Below are 16,102 nucleotides of genomic sequence, written 5' to 3'. Positions count from 1 at the left end.
GATTTGCTCTCCCCGCCTTCCCACTGTGCTGCTGTGCCTTACAAGGCAAGGCAATAGTTAGCAAATCTTTGTAGGAATTTCCCACAATTGTGTATATTTCACTTCTTAACCCGCTTTGTTGTGACGCAATATGCCTTTTAATTCTTTATTATTGTCTCATATTTGCAAAAAAAAAAAAAAAAAAAAATCAACAAAAGAGAACGACTACATGCATTATGGTTCCGTTCAAGGAAGCCCAAATGTTACTGTAGGAGACGATACTTTAACATGTTGATATGCTTTTAAAAAAAAAAAAATACCTGACTTAACTCCCGACTGAACACCTCCATATTATGTTTCTCAAACCTTGGCAAACCTGCTCTGCATGCTGCAGGAGAACACGTCAAATGAAAAGGTTCCCATCTGACTTGTGTGAAGCCCTGAAAACAACTTATTTGAATCAATCAGAGGGAACATTAAAAGCACCAGGATGTGGAAACCTTGCCTGAGGTTAAATAAAATACAGAATATTGTAAAACCACAACAGTTATGACAGTTGCAGATAATGAAGGTTTAACAAGTATTTGAAAACAAATGGAATTAATTAGAATAAGATGATACTTTGCTCTTCTTTTTAAAAGTGTCCTGGTGTGTCATGGCGGGGGGGTAGTATAATTTGCATTGCTTTTCAGGGTGCTATTAAACCTGTTTTAATTTGAGTACTATAGGGTACTTGGTTGCATGTAATGAAATTGATCTATAGTACTTAGAACACAGTACAGGCAGCCAATAATGTCTAATTAAACTTTTTTAAGACATTGGAACTACAAAGTGATTTCCTATTTAGTTGTTTTAATTTAATTCTTGATACCGAAGGGGTGTTCTTTGTACCAGATTTGGGCATAATTAAAGCATATTGAGTATCCTTTCAGAAGCCTTTATGAATCTGTCTTTGGTTTGTGTTCTACTGGTTCTCAATCACGTCTCATCACGGGAACGTTTTGTATTGTTCAGTCTCTCCGTGACCGCTCTGTGATGGACTGGCGACCGTTCCAGGGTGTAAAACTGCCTTCATTCTGCCTTGTTGGTCAGGACTGGTGCTCGTGACCTTGAATTGGTTAAAGTGCTATACTAGGATTGTTTTAGAGATACATTATTTAGTTATATAACTGAATTTTCCATCCATATAGAGGAGGCTTGCTTTGAATATCTATCAATCTTCGCTACAGGTTCATACCACTGAAGCCAAACCCGATGAGGGATGGCAGGGTTCACTCTGAACTGGTAGCTTGTCCATTATAGGGGAAACACAGAGAGACACACACTCATACTCTCTTGATTCATTAACTATGAATGAACTATGAACTCTGACACAATGAGAAGATCACAGAAACAAACTAAAATCTAATTGTGAAGGATATGTTCAAAATATGGTGCAATCCCAAAGAATATTAGAAGAACCAAATTCCCTATCTCAATTGATGCTGCGTCTATACTATGGAACACAAATGGGTTTAAAACAATTGAGGATCTAAATTTTCAAAATTTAAATACTATGATTTGTGAAGAATTAAGGACCTGACCATTTCTTTTAATATCTACAACATAGAAGCTTTATTATGCAAATTAAAATAATCCAAGCCCTCTTTCCAAACCTACCCTCTGATCTTTAGATTAAATATATCAGACTTTTACCACTTGCTGATATATTATTAACCAAGAATGGAATTTATGCTATTTGTTGGCTATGGATCCCATAAAGCGGGGTTGTTTATTTTGGAACATTTGTATTTTGGACCAGAATGTATCATTAAAATGTATTTTATGTTTAGATTGTCGTTTTCAGTTGTAAATATTTGGTTTTGTGAAAATATAGATCTTTTTTCATGTACTAGATCAGGGGTGTCAAACATGCGGCCCGGGGGCCAGAAGCGGCCCGCCAGAGGATCTAATCCGGCCCGCCATGTGATTTTTAAAAATTTTTTTTAAGTATAAATATGAATACTGACAGAGGCTGATCTAAGAACACGAGATTGGCAAAAATGACATTCAAAACCGCCCTTGGTCAGAATTAATTAATGCATCTGTGGAGGTCACATAACACAACACCTTTCACAATAAAGGTGTCCAATTTATGTGAAATGATACTTTAGACACGTAAACTCCAAACAATTTCCAGATGATGACAAATTGTTTTAATCCTGAATAAAAAATATGATATCCAGATACAGGTGACTGAGGGTTTTTTTTAATTTTTTTTAATTTTATTTAATTTTTGCGAATATAATAATATCTGATTAACTTTAATGTGTAAATTTCAGAATAGACTGGCAAATTCTTGCAGTTACAAAAGGATCAAAAGAAGGAAAGACTTTGACATTTGTCCATATCTGCAGTTTAATATGTTACGTTTGACTTGTTCGGCCCTCCAGAGGTCAGATTAGGGTGGATGTGGCCCCTCAACTAAAATGAGTTTGACACCCCTGTACTAGATAGAGCATGAAGGTGGAGGGGGGGGGGGGGGGGGGGTCGTTTGATGAAGCATGCACAGGGGTGTTGGTAGATGGTGCATGAAGGGGGTGGGGGTCAGTTGATGGAGCATGCAGGGGGTGGTGGGTGGGTGAAGCATGCAGGGGGTGTCCACTACATAGAGCATGAAGGGCAGGGGGTCAGCATATGGAGGATGCACAGTGGAGTCGGTGCATGGGTCGTCGGTGAGCGCTTGTACTACATTTCCCAGCGTGCACCGCGGTCCGTGATGTTCCCAGCAGCTGACAGACGGTGAGCCTCCGCCGGAGCTGTCGGTGGAAGCTCCAGTATCCGCTCCTCTGTAGCGCTGCACGGACCTGAAATACAACTCCAGCATTTTTGGACACTTGGACTCTTTAACAACCAATTTCACCGTCTCCTAAAAATATATATATATATATTTATTTATTGGGGGACTGGGGACAAACCCCCTCGAACTAATATCGACTTTGCACTCAGACTCTTTTTTTTTTTTTTTTTTTTAACCCTGACTGGGAGCTGCTGGGGACAATTGCTTGTCAGCTAACTTCCACAATAGGTCGCTGCGTCGCTCGGACCGCCGCATATGTTGAATTCCCCACCAACAGTCCGACTCCAGCCCTTCCACAGCCGTGCCTAATGCTGAGGAATGGATAGTGTGTCTGCGAACGGTGGAAAGATGGTCGAGAGTGATGAGCAGCCGGGGAGGGATAGCGGCGGTGGCGCAGCGATGGCCGCACTACATCAATGCGAACTCATCCAGAATATGATTGATATCTCCATCTCCAGTTTACAGGGGCTACGGACCAAATGCGCCGCGTCCAACGACCTCACGCAGCAGGAAATACGCACTCTGGAGGTAAAAAAAAAAAAAAAAGAAAGAAAGAAAGAAAGAACGAGCCGCTTTAACACAACAGCCAAAGCTGTGGCGTCCTGCGATGGGAAGCGAGTCTATAGTCAAATTGCGGAGTCATGAAGCCGCTTATGTCCGCCGCCACACAGGCTGCGAGGCGCGCGAGCACATTCTGTCGCTCACAATACACCACCGAGGTGGACATGACCCCCCCCCCCCCCCCTAAAAAAAAGAAAAAAATATTTCCAACTTCTGTGTTATTTGTAAACGGTGGCGGCATCGGTGGGCGCTGCACGCCGGAGCCCATGCTATTTGCGTGACCTCTTTATTATATTTGCCAGGAGCCCCTTTCGGCTCGTCCCCAGCAAACCGTGCAGCTCAATCCAGCCTGGCCTAATGGCACACATTCAATAATCTGATGCTATTATTTATGTCCCTGTAGCTCTGGATCTTGTTGTCTGTGCGGCCGAGGGGAGGAGGAGGAGGAGGGGGCTGCTGCGAGACAAAAATATGAGCTGAAATGTAGGGTACGACGCGCTTTTCCCCTTGGCCGTGCGCAAAAGGCTGATGTGCAGGCTGCTCTCCTGCATCTGGATGCAGATCCACTCCTGTCGTTTTGGGCATGACTTGACATTGCCTTTTTTTTTTTTTTTTTTGCGCGCAAGAGCCTTTGCTTTTGTGAGGCAGCAGCATCTCCCACTATAGCAGGCAGTGTGATTAGAGAAGTCATGACTTGCAGCATGCAGAAGGGTTGCACACTGCATTTGTCATATTTTGCATTTAAAAAAGAACGTGGTCCTGCAATTCAGGTTAAAACAGGAAAGAGATGCTTTTCTTATGCCGTTACAGAAACAGGTGACTTGTTATCATTTCACTGTATATATAGCTTCCTGGTTTATATAAATACGCACAGTATGTTGATGTAGGTCTTTTTCTTCTTCTTCTTCACAAGGGTTCTGGTTTAGCCGAGACTCAAGCGTTTACAGTATCATGTTGTCTTTTGTAAAAATTGAAGCAGTGACATGACTGAAGGTATCATGTCATGGAAAGTACAGCTTGGTGTTCTTAGTAACAATGCCACAAGGAGACAACAGGCCGGCCTCAGCTGAGCATGCTGATAGGAGGAGGGGGTAGGTGTGGGGACAGAAATGGCTGATACAGTACATTTTAAAAGGCAGCACAGTATTTAGAGTTTACTGCCCACAAATGTGCTCTTTCAAATGTTGGATAATCGCAGCATTGTGTCGGCTCGAGACGAAACTGACATCCCGGAGACATGATAGCTGATAAATGGGTTTTTCTGGTTCATGGTTTATTTAAGCCTCATACCTTGGCTAAAAAGAGTATTCAGTCGTGATTGGCTCCAGGCTATCAATTATCCATGTCTGTTTTATTTCTATATAGCCTAAACACCCTGTGAACAATTGCGCTGTTGCCCCCAAAAACCGATGTTCCGGAGAGTGCCGAGCGTTTGGTTTCAGCCACGCAGGCACACAATGAAGTGGTTTTCAAGTGACCTTCGAAATGGCAAGAGAATCTCGGCCACTGAAGTAAGAGATATTGTTTAGTCACAAAGTTACACTGCGTGTGCAGTCTTGGTACTCGCCTCTTTGTTTTGCCTTGCCAGTGCAGGCAGCTACACAATATCACCTGCTTAAACAACACCTGTGTTTGTGTTTGTGGTGATAGCATCAAAGACCTTAAAACAAGGAGAAATGACAAAGCCGTCTTTTGGCTCCGAGATGCATCTTTTAAAAAAAAAAATGTATTCGCTTTGAGAATGTGAGTGTCTTCAAAATAATTCTGGTTGCTTCCTTGCTTGCTGGCAGACATCAGGCGCGAGTCCACAAGGCACCGTGTGGGAACAAATTGTCACCAGTTCGAGAAAAGAAGCTTGGTATTAAATTGAATTAAAAAGAAATGTGGCTGATTAACTGAAATAGAAACCAGAAACCGAGTGGATTTGGGCATTTTGAAGAGATCCATACGAGTCTAGTCCAATCTGACTTCCACTGCTTCTGTGCAAACGTAGTTACACTTTGGAGGTCGTCAAAATTTAGCATCTCCTGAAGAAAATCAAAAGCCATGAATGAATCGGTTCAAACTAAGTTGGTTTGAGATTGTTTGTGCTCGACTGTGAAGTCATTTTGCTTCTGCTCCTCTTCATCCGCTGTCATGTGTACCTTGTCAGTGGAACAGGATGTGATCTGGCAGAGTACTTCCTGAGGTATGTTGCCTTGTGGATACAGTTTTGTACCAGCATTGTTCCACATGACAATGGACATGGCCGAGTCCCTCTCACATGTGTCTTGAGGACTATGAAAACTGCTCCGAGGTCACTTTCCGGTGCCTATGAGGCCGTCATTAGTGGATATCTCTGAAAGCCAGCAGTGCAGATATAGTGGAAGGGGTTACCTCGAGACCTCTCGTCACATCTTCCTGGTTTGTGGTCTTTCTCCGTTTTTAATAAAGAACACTGCTTTCAAACTCTTAATTGCTGTGCTTTCCCCTAATTCTGAAATCTCACCCGTCTTGTTTAAATGCTGCCTATATGAGGTGTCTGTTGTCACGTCTAAACCTCGATGGAACTGCTAATGTGATGCTGTTCTCGCTTCTTCTGAATAATTTGGGAAAGATTCCTGTTGGTATTTTGCTCTAATGCAAACTGAAAGAAGGTTTTTAATCATTGTGGCACCCAAACCTGGGGTCCCAGACCTTTGTTGGTTGGGTGTCCAGAGATGGCGGGGGGGGGGGGGGGGGGGGGGCATCTGAATTAGATCTGCACATGCTAAAGAAAACCATATTATGATAGTTTTGTGAATTTAAGTTGCGTAAAAATTGCTTGGTGCTTTTACTTTTGAGGCTTGTACGATTGTGTGTTTGTGAGAATGGGGGTTCAGTAAGGAGAGACCATAGCAAATAGTAGGGGGGGGGGGGGTCCCTGTCCAAGCAGAACATTTTGATATAGCATTTACTGTTTAGTGCTCTTCTTTCACATGAGCGCTGTAGTTACAGAATGGCTAAGGACATGAACAATCTTTTTTTCTATTTTCATAAGAGGTTGCTACCGTCTGGCATTGTAAATTCCTTCATATGTTTCATATCAGATGCTTTTGTATTGCCTTGTATTTTTTGGTCAAGGCGTACATCACAACCCATTTCACTTATCAGGCACTTAATCTGTATCGAAATATTACAATCCCCTTAAGTACTTCCTCCGGTTTGCCTTGATGTTGTTTGAGTTCGATCAGTCGCTGCTTAACCTCAGAGATGTTGATCATCATTAAAAGCGTGGCCAGTGCTTCTTTCAACAGTCTCCCAAGTGAAGCTGCCTGGAAAGGGCTATGGGCTGGACTAAGCTGTGTCGATCAGCAGTCTTACTTCCTTTGTCTTTACTGGCACACTGTTTTGAAACCTCATCTTGCCATAAATGTGCACTTTCACTTCTCACTTTTGGGCCTGCCTGCGCTTTCTCTTGCCACATGCCTCACATACTAAAAGTCAGCACAATGAAGAGTTAGTCATAGATTTTTAAATTACTTTTTACCTTCTGTTACGGCTAATGATCTGGATTTGAAACATTTTGTCAGGCATTGCACAAAGCATGCATGACCCATTGATGTTAAAGCTGTAGAAAGTGTTCGGACTGTGGCAAGCACAGATACTCGTACGTCTCGGCGCTGAAGCTATATTCAACTTTAAATCTGTGCACTGAATTTGATCGATCTTGCGTGAGGTCACAGCAGTTGTCTCGCTCATGGTGCAAAGGGTTATCGCTTCCATATTGCTCTGGAGTGCAATCAACAGCAGCTTGAACTCACTTTATTCTCATTGAGAGCTTTATTATTCCACTTGAAGTGTGTGTGTGTGTGTGTGTGTGTGTGTGTGTGTGTGTGTGTGTGTGTGTGTGTGTGTGTGTGTGTGTGTGTGTGTGTGTGTGTGTGTGTGTGTGTGTGTGTGTGTGTGTGTGTGTGTGTGTGTGTGTGTGTGCGCGTGTGCATGTGTGTGTTTTTTCTGCCTTGCCAGTGAGAGGATAATGATACTGGCCTCTCAAATGGAGTGCTAACTGGTACTTCACTTTTCACATGTTAATCCCACTCAGTCCAGTCTGTGTCTGTCTGCCTCTCGTTGTCGCCTCGATGTTACTTTTACCGTCGCCTTTTCATAAAGTCCAGACTTTTGCTTTGTCACATTGATTTTCTATGCAGGGGAAGCGTTTATCCTTAAACGAAAGTTAATTTCCATCAGTGGTTTTCAAAGTGTGGGGCAGGGGCAGTCATTTTCACTGTCAAGAAGAAATCGTGATAAATAAATCATTAGTTTATATGAACTTTTGTGCAAAATAGTAAATGGAACGACTCCGACAGTTGCAGACTATATATAAAGACTTCGCAGACATTTCAAGCTAATCACATCCACCTGACATAAAATGCGTTTTATTGCTTACGCTGCCCACAGAGAAGTCCAGGAGAATGGAGATACAATATGGGTCAAGCTCTGTGAGGGAGGGGCTCATTTCTCCACACCTTGAACACCCAAGACGCTTCAATTTAAAAGCATCCGCATACTTGTGCTTTCTCTCTTTCTTTTCTTAACACAGCCTAAAAGAGATGCTTCTCCGTCGCTTTAAATCCTTCCATGAAAGCAATTTGCAGCCTTTATCTTTGAGAGTGCTGCTCCCTGCACTGATCAGCAAACAAGCAGAGCGTCACTCTCGTTCCGTCTCACGGTGTTGGGAGAGAGTTTGCTGCGCGCTCGTGGCGCGAGCTGTTGTGGCTGCATCTATATTTAGACATCTTTCTTCCTACGCATTTTCAGGGTTGGTTGTTAAATAAGAAAATCAAATGACGCGCAAAGAGCCTGTGCGAGGAGGGAGGAAAGGGAGGAAAGGGGAGGGGAGTATCAAAGCCAATCCGATGGGCCGCTTCCTATGACATGACAAGCGCTCTGCGCGGACGCGTATGTGTGTGTATCCGTGACTCTGTGTGTCTGGAAGTAGACGGCGGAGAACGCCGCTCACATGAGGGTACAGAGGATACACAACTGTAGCCGCTGTACGAACGCTAACCCAGACTCAGTATTTATTTTTTTTTCCTTCTCTTTACGCTGTAAGAGTGGACTGAATTATGTACAAATGATCTGTTCTTAAACTGAGTCGGGATGAGCAATATTATATCCTGTGTTTTAGAAGTCTGCCGTACTACCTCTGCCTTTTTAATGTTAAAGAATCCAGCATAGTTGTTAAGGGTTAAAATTGTCCTTGTGGGTTAAAACAATACCCAGGGATTGAATGATTTGAAGTTTTCTGGTTTTCACGGAAAATATTATGAGAAGAAACGCTTAAAATGCCAAAACAAGTGTAGCAGTTTCAGACTACAAATAAAGATTTATTATAGATCTGTAGGAAAATTAATAACTAGAACAGGAAGAGTTATGCTTTGGCAAAAAAAAAAATGACTACCGGTACTTGCATGAGAGTTGAGGGGCACCATACGATTTGAGGTCAAGCTCATCCTCCCACACTTTGACAACCCTGGTGTACTCTGTTATTACGATGTATGTAATAATGTTGATGTGGATGTATCTCACTTCGACTGCATCTACTACTTATGGACAAACCTTGTATTTTGCCGACGATTACCAGCAGTCTAACAATTCAATTGTGACGTCATTTCTGAAGGGTATTTTCTATTTATTTATTTAGTTCCAAAAAAGGGCAGGCTGGCCACATGCTTTTTGTTTTGTTTTCCAGTTACACGCCAAGACAAGGCCAAGAGTATCATTCGCTCTCCGTCTTGCGTAGGAAGACCAGCCTCAGACAAACCCACGCCTACATTAGCGCCGACAGTCGGAGACACCTCTTTCACCTCCTCCACCTCCTCGGCCCCCCCAAGCCTAATATTTACTTGCTCTGGCCGTAACAATGAAGGAGGAAGAGCGGCATGCTTCAGTCTGTCAATCATGTACCCTCAAAAGATCCCGCCCTGTGACCCGGCTCCTGCATAACTCCCGTTTGCTGCAAGTGTTTTGTTTTTCTTCTCCTTCTCCGTTTGGGCAAGTGCGGTTCTGTGTGAGTATAAAGGCGATGCATCAGCCTGCGGACATTTGAATTTGTGTTACTTCTGTGAGAATACTTTTCCAATACTAAGAGCGTTGAGCAAATGTCCGTTAAACCTTTTCAAGAATCCTTCATTTCGTTCGTCGACTCGATGTGGGTGCAGGACTCACGGCTGAGCAGTTTCTCGTGTCTCTCTGGGGCCGGAGAGGATGTGTGTGTCTGGTCCGTCATAAAAACCGCTGTTATCCAGCGATGCTGTACGCGTGTGCGTTTCAGCTCGGGACGAACGCTCTGACCTTCCCTTTGCGAATATCATTTTCTGGGATAGCGCGCCGTTGCTCGGCTCTCAGATCGGCCGTGCTATCCTTGGCAGGTGCACCAGAGTGGCTGTGTCAGCAAGTGTCTTGAGAAAACAATCGAAGCAGTGGGATCTGCGCCCCGACTCTGCTGTGTCAGGCCGGCCTGTGCCGGGTCTCCTCCCTCCTTCACTCTCTCTTTCTCTGCTGCCTGCCACTCATCTCTTCACAGCATTAGGCCGTTGCCATGGCATTGTTTAGCTCCACTGACAGGTGGGCTCTGACGCCATCCCCCCCCCCCCCCCTCACCAGGCTGCACGTCAAATGCTGCTTTCTCCACTCTGCACCAAAAATAAAAATGTGAGGGGGCCTGTCATTATCTATCCCGGTTTGTCTGTGCTCCCCACACGCACACACACACACGTTGCTGATATCAGTGAGGGATTTGGAGACATGTGTGCTTGTGTAATCCTATCCAGCCTATTTATTTAGGATGCTAACAGGTGAGGCGAATTGCCCTCTTTATGATCGCAGACGAAAGAAAAGTTGGCCCCGCACCGTCCAGTGGAGAGCCGCCGGTGACATTTCTATGTTGAAATGTATTGTGTCTGAGCGCTGCGTTTCACATGTGGGGAAAATCCCATTGAATTGTTGCTGACGCCTCAGAAGAGGGTTGCTAGGTAACCTGACGTCACCGAGCTGCGATCGTGTGTTGGGAGGTAGAGGAGGAGTCGAGCTCGTTAGCCACTTTGAGTAAAAGACCACCTACTGTTGACCCAACGGTCCACATCGCAAGAGGGATTAAATTGAGATTCCCTAATGAGAGCACGGTGAATAATCTGGGCGATTATGTTGTTCTGGAGTTCTGTTTTGGCTGCAATTGAAAGTACAATTCATCTCTTTAGCTTGTTTCACCCACTTGGTATACATGCGGCATGTGGCACCAGTTTCATATCGAGATAAGAAACAAAAGTGCACTAATAGAAGCACTAATAAAGATCCTGTTTTGGTTCCATGTTCTTATCCAGGATGTAGGCCAGGTGTTTTTGCTTTTGAAAGGTTTTTGCACACAGCTTGAATCGCTCTGTCTATGCATGCTTCTCGGTCAGAAAGTTTGCATACATGCATGTTTTTCAGTGTTATGGGATCCATGGCCAAAGAAGCAGCCTGCCTCTCCCATAAAAGGAGCTGCTGCTCTTACTAACCATCCACTAAAGTCAATAGGTCAACGAAATGCTGCTTTTAACCACTGGAAAAAGTGGAGTCTCTATTTTTATTTCATGTTTTCATACCGAAAGTTGTTTATTGGCATTGATGCATAACTTCTGAAACTTTTCCATTGGTTGTGTTGCTTTTTTTCCTGGATTTAATCTCGGTATCATTTGGCTTTATGGCATAATCATTGCCTGCCTGATGAAAACTACTCATCAGTACACGTTCAGCTCTATTATTTGATAATATTCTCCGTGGCGCTGATAATTAATGTGTGGTTTTGGAGCTGAAAAGCTTCAGTCAGGGTCGACAAGGAGAGTATTTTATCTCCTATTTTGTTCTACTCTTTCATCTCTCTGGCCTCCACTGGAAGTGTTTTTTTTTTTTAGCAGCCTTTTAACCATCCCAAGGCCACACTTTCTGAGAGTAGCATGGCGCCGTGAGAGTTTTTCTCTCTCTCTCTCTCTCTCTCCCGTGCAGTCGGCGAGTGGATGTGTCACGGAGTTGGGCTGAATGAGCGGAGAAAGACGCGCACTCGTCTTTGTTGCACAGGCACTCGAAAGGTGCGCGGCGGGGTCGAGAGCTGGCTGGTGTTGCGTGGCTCATCTGAAGGTGATGCCTGCTGTAATGGACTCTTACAGATAGACTGAGAGATAAGGACACTCTATACAGTCACGGCGAGCTGCACAATGCGGGCCGCTGCAAACCAATACCGCGCCGCTCATTGTAATACTTACTCACTGGACCACTGCACTTGACATTGGTTTGGAAAAGATCAAATTAAAGTCTCTTCGCGTCGAGATGTAGATGAAGAAGCGTGCGTCTCCGGTGTCATCGTCCACATGGAAAGAGTGATATCGTTTGAAAGCCGCCAGTGTTTGGGATTCTGTAGTGATGTTAACCGACGTGCCCGGGCGTCATCAGACACTACAGCAAAGGTTACACGGTGGCTCCAGTCGCTAATGTGCTGATGAGCAGATGCAGCATTAAGGAGATGACTGGAGTGTTGTCTGTGTGTGGTTTGTTCAACTGGAGCCATCACAAAGTAGACGCGTTGTACAATGCTGTCTGGAGAGGATGTGGAAACGCACGTAGAAACCCGATGCCTTATTGTAGCTATTGTAGTGACATATTTTCAGTACTTTGTAATCATTGTATCATGAGAGTAAAGCTCCAAAATCAACACATTCATTTGTTCTTCTTGGACCCCATGAGGTTGTGATGGCCAAAGTTCAGGAACATGTTGATCTCGACTGACCCATTTTTGTGACCCCTGTGTCAGGAAAACATGAGTCTAAACGTGTAGTAGTATAGTATAGCATAGTGTGTGTGTATGTGTATATATATATATATATATATATATATATATATATATGCTTGTTTTTAAGGTAAATGTGTTTTCAAATACCTTCTTTTAATTATCCCTCTACAATTCCTGATGATCTCTTTATGAATGTAATTTTGTTTTCTTTTTTTTTCTTTGTAAAAGAGGTGTCAAACTTATAAATAAATGTGATGATGATAGCACTCTACTGATAGATTGATTGAAAACTTTGTCAAACTTCTCAGTACACTGATGGGTCGTGCCACCACTCCTAAATGTATTAACTGAGAAAACCATGTTCGATCACTGGAAAACTGTAAATACTGTCCAGCTTCAACTGAAGTTCACCTGGATATGATGTGCAACATCTTGCAATCTTTTATATCTTCAGAAATGTAGCTGAAGACATTTTATTTGTGTCTTTTCCAGAACTTTTCCAGTTTCTTAAGATGCTTAATCCTCAAAATCATACTGATATATATGCCAAAAAAAAAAAACTATTTAAATTACAAACTATGTTTGTCATAAATCTGAGATATATAAATAGGAATTGCAAAGACCACAATTCATTTTAGTAGTATTACACTGATGTTGATTACTATTTTCCATATTGGTGATTGTACCTTTGTATCTTACTACAAAATGTACAGGTCATTTGACACTTGAGTGCCACGGAAAAGTTTAATGTCACCAAGCTGCTTTGTTCCAAACGCACCGATGTGTTGTGCTCGAGCCACAGATGCTCTCATTAGATGACCGGCTCATTGTTCCTCGGTATAATAATAGCAGTTTATATCTAATTAGCTGCTGTGTGTGTGCCGCGGTGGACGGAAAATAAACATCTGGAGTCACTGCTTGCAGGTGCATTGAGTTCAGAGTGGAAAAAAACAGCGAGTGAATATGGGGTAATTTATGCATCTGGCTTTATTGCATTGGAGGAGCATCTGTTGATGGAAAGTATTAGTGAGGTCAGTGTGTCATGATGATGCAACAGTACTGTTTCTGCTCCGGTATTGCTGGAATGATAACCGCCACACTTCCCAACTCCGAATTTAAAACGTTTACTTCCTTCACAGGTGTAATGAAGTGCAGTGAATACACCGTTCTAACCCGCCCCTCCCATCTGTGCTCCGTTCTCTGTTGCTCTCTGCAGGTGAAGCTGATGAAATACATCTGTAAACAGCTGCAGTGCAAGCACAAAGTGCCGGAGACGGAGCGACCCGAGGCGCTGGACAGCTACCCGCACTTACGAGACTGGCTGCGCACCATCAACCTGCGGCCGGAGCTCATCGAGGTGGGTTGTGTTGTTTTTGTTCGAGTTCCAGATCAGTCTGACCTGAGGGACTTTGTTTGTGTCACATTCATGTGTAATCATTATGTGTATTCAGTCCCCCCCCCCCCCCCCGTTCCCATATACATGAGGAATCCTCCACCAGTGGCCATGGAAATACCTTTCTAAAACAGGCCCGACTTCATTATTACGGTCACGATAGTTAAGCCGCTGTCGACGTGAAGGAAGGACTTCTTGTAATTGTTTTTATACAAACCGAGTTCAAATGACTCGAAGTCCAGTTCCCAGCCTGCCGCTGTGTTTGATTTAATGCCATGACTTTGGGAGCGGAGAGCCGTTTTTGTGCAAGTGCATGAGGAATTTAACAAAACAAAGCGAGTGGGTATGTGTTTGACAAGGTTCTCTTGTGGATGTTCCCGGAGATACATCAGATTTATTTCATTCTTAGTATTTAGCTCATCTTCTAAAGGGCAGTCATTATTTCTCCCACGAGAACAAACTGCACGGTTGTTCGGAAGAAGTGAACGGCTTGTCTGAGCAGTCATTAAAAGGATATTAATGGAGTGAAAAGAAAAGTGTTTATACTGTTACGTCTTCAATTGATACTTCCCAATAATGCACCTCATACAAGGATATACAACGGTACAGCACCATTAAACTACTCGGCAACATTGATCGATTATCAGCAGCTGGATGAGATGGATTGCAGTTGAACAGTTAAAGCGGGGACATTAAAACATAATAAGTTCTCAGTGGAGTTTTGGTTGTTGTCTTGTACTCTTCAGATTGTAGTGCGATGTATTATTGGATTAGTTCTCAAATGAGTAGACGGTTTCAAGTTGTTGCTTCTGTTTCATCAGTCAGTGTAATTAGAATAACATTAATTTACTCATTGGCTTCCTCTGAAGCCGGCCATGTGATGTGATGTAGATATCCATGAGTGTACAGTCCAGATCCTGGTCCACAGTTAGCGAGCAGACCAGCTCTAGTAACTAATTATGCGTTTTTGAGCCGGGGCGTGGAGTGGAGAACCGGGCTTATACCACTCGCAACCACCTCCCCTTGTGTTAACTGTGAATTTGAAACAGATCTTACTTCTATTAAATGTTTTGTACATCAATAATTAAGGCTAATACAAACCCCTCCCTGGAGTTCCACTCTCACAATATCAGAATTTTTTAACACTCATATGACAATAGTCTGCAAAAGAAAGATAACTCTTCTTTTGACAGCAAACCATTAAAAACCTGAGCTCATACATAAACAACTTGCACATTTATGCTGGTATTTAGCAGTACAAGGGTGGAATAAAAGGAATAAAATGCCACACATCCTGTGCAGATTGGTTGAACATCTATGTCGTTTGTTCTTGAACTCCCATGATAGTCAAAACTGGATTCTATCCTTCATGCTACTATTTGCTATAACCTCTCCAGGATCCTTCAGAGCAACTTGTCAGATGAGCTGGTTGTATTCTTTTATACATGTACTGACTTAGAAAATCTTTGTCTCAACCAGCAGGATGTGAAAAATGCAGGGGAGAAACTCTTCCCACTAGTTTGTCTTTGTCTAGATTTTATAGGTGAGCGTGATCCCTCTTATAGTAAAAATACCACCAGTGCTTTCGCCAACAGATTTGAGAGCTCAAGTGGCAAAAAGTATATTTCAGTACAACTTGGTTTATGTCAACAGCTTTACAACAGGGTTGTCAAACACATTTTGGTTTTTTAGCCACATAAAGTGTGGCGAACCGATAAAACATTGTCATAATAACCTTTGTTCAAAATAGAGTGAAATGTCAAGAAATCCCCTTGAATCTGCATTTACTTTGAAATTTTTACAATATGCTTGGTAGTTTGGCGGGCCAGATGGGAGTCGGTTTTGACTCAGATAGAGCATCATACCTGAATAATAGCGGTCCTGGTGGCGGGGTTTCCCAGTGGTGGCCCTGTGGGAGGTGACCTTCAATACCGAGGCCCCGGGTTGAGGAAGATATTTGATGCGTGTCTGCTTTCGAGTCCTGAATTTAAAACTTCTTCATCGATATCTTTTGTTGCTGCTTTTGAACACTTTTTGATCATCGTCGTTTTCTTTTTGGTTTATCGTTTGGCCTTCAGGATCGCCGTTTCGATTTTATTGCAGAAAATCCTCGGCTATCTTACGAAACCGCACTTTTTACTTCGCACTTTGTAGTAACTTTGTTTGATTTCTTTCGTTTCTCACCGGTTCTCCTTCCTGTGTGGCTGTAAACTGTCTAATCCCTGTCAGCCACAGTATGTTTTCACAGTTCTTTGTACATTTGTCTTTGATTTGTGGCCCAACTGGACCCTGCTTATTTTCCAATCCTCCCTGGCTTGTTGTTCTTTAATATGTTCCGAGTTCGTACATGCGTTTTGTTTTGCTTCATGGCCTCGTTCCATATCTGATTATTTGTCTTGTGTTTACAGTTTATCTGTCTCGCTCGGTGCTCTTGTTTGCCTTTCGCTATAAAAGCAAACTTCCCCTCAGATAATTCAGCTTCGTCAGAGAAAAGAAGAGTCATTTTGGTAGCATAGCGAGCGCGCATGTGTATGACTTGTTC

At 43.1% G+C, this 16,102-nt stretch overlaps 1 protein-coding gene across 5 annotated transcripts in view; it reads left to right on the top strand.

Annotated features, from left to right (window-relative positions):
* The first annotated feature begins 3,068 nt into the window (after window positions 1-3,068).
* Window positions 3,069-16,102, top strand: part of LOC308139240 (kinase suppressor of Ras 1-like) — a 28,023-nt gene continuing 14,989 nt past the window's right edge. For all 5 annotated transcript variants that reach the window (XM_080508608.1, XM_080508604.1, XM_080508607.1 and 2 more), the window contains exons 1-2: window positions 3,069-3,346; window positions 13,384-13,524. In XM_080508608.1, the coding sequence (XP_080364734.1) occupies window positions 3,137-3,346; window positions 13,384-13,524 (351 nt within the window). In that variant the 5' untranslated portion in view covers window positions 3,069-3,136. The remainder of the gene's footprint in view (window positions 3,347-13,383; window positions 13,525-16,102) is intronic.

This window comes from Blennius ocellaris (assembly GCF_963422515.1).
Source record: "Blennius ocellaris genome assembly, chromosome: 14".
NCBI classification, from domain to species: Eukaryota; Metazoa; Chordata; class Actinopteri; order Blenniiformes; family Blenniidae; genus Blennius; species Blennius ocellaris.
Note: the sequence above shows the minus strand (reverse complement) of the source record. Positions and strands in the feature narration are given on the sequence as shown.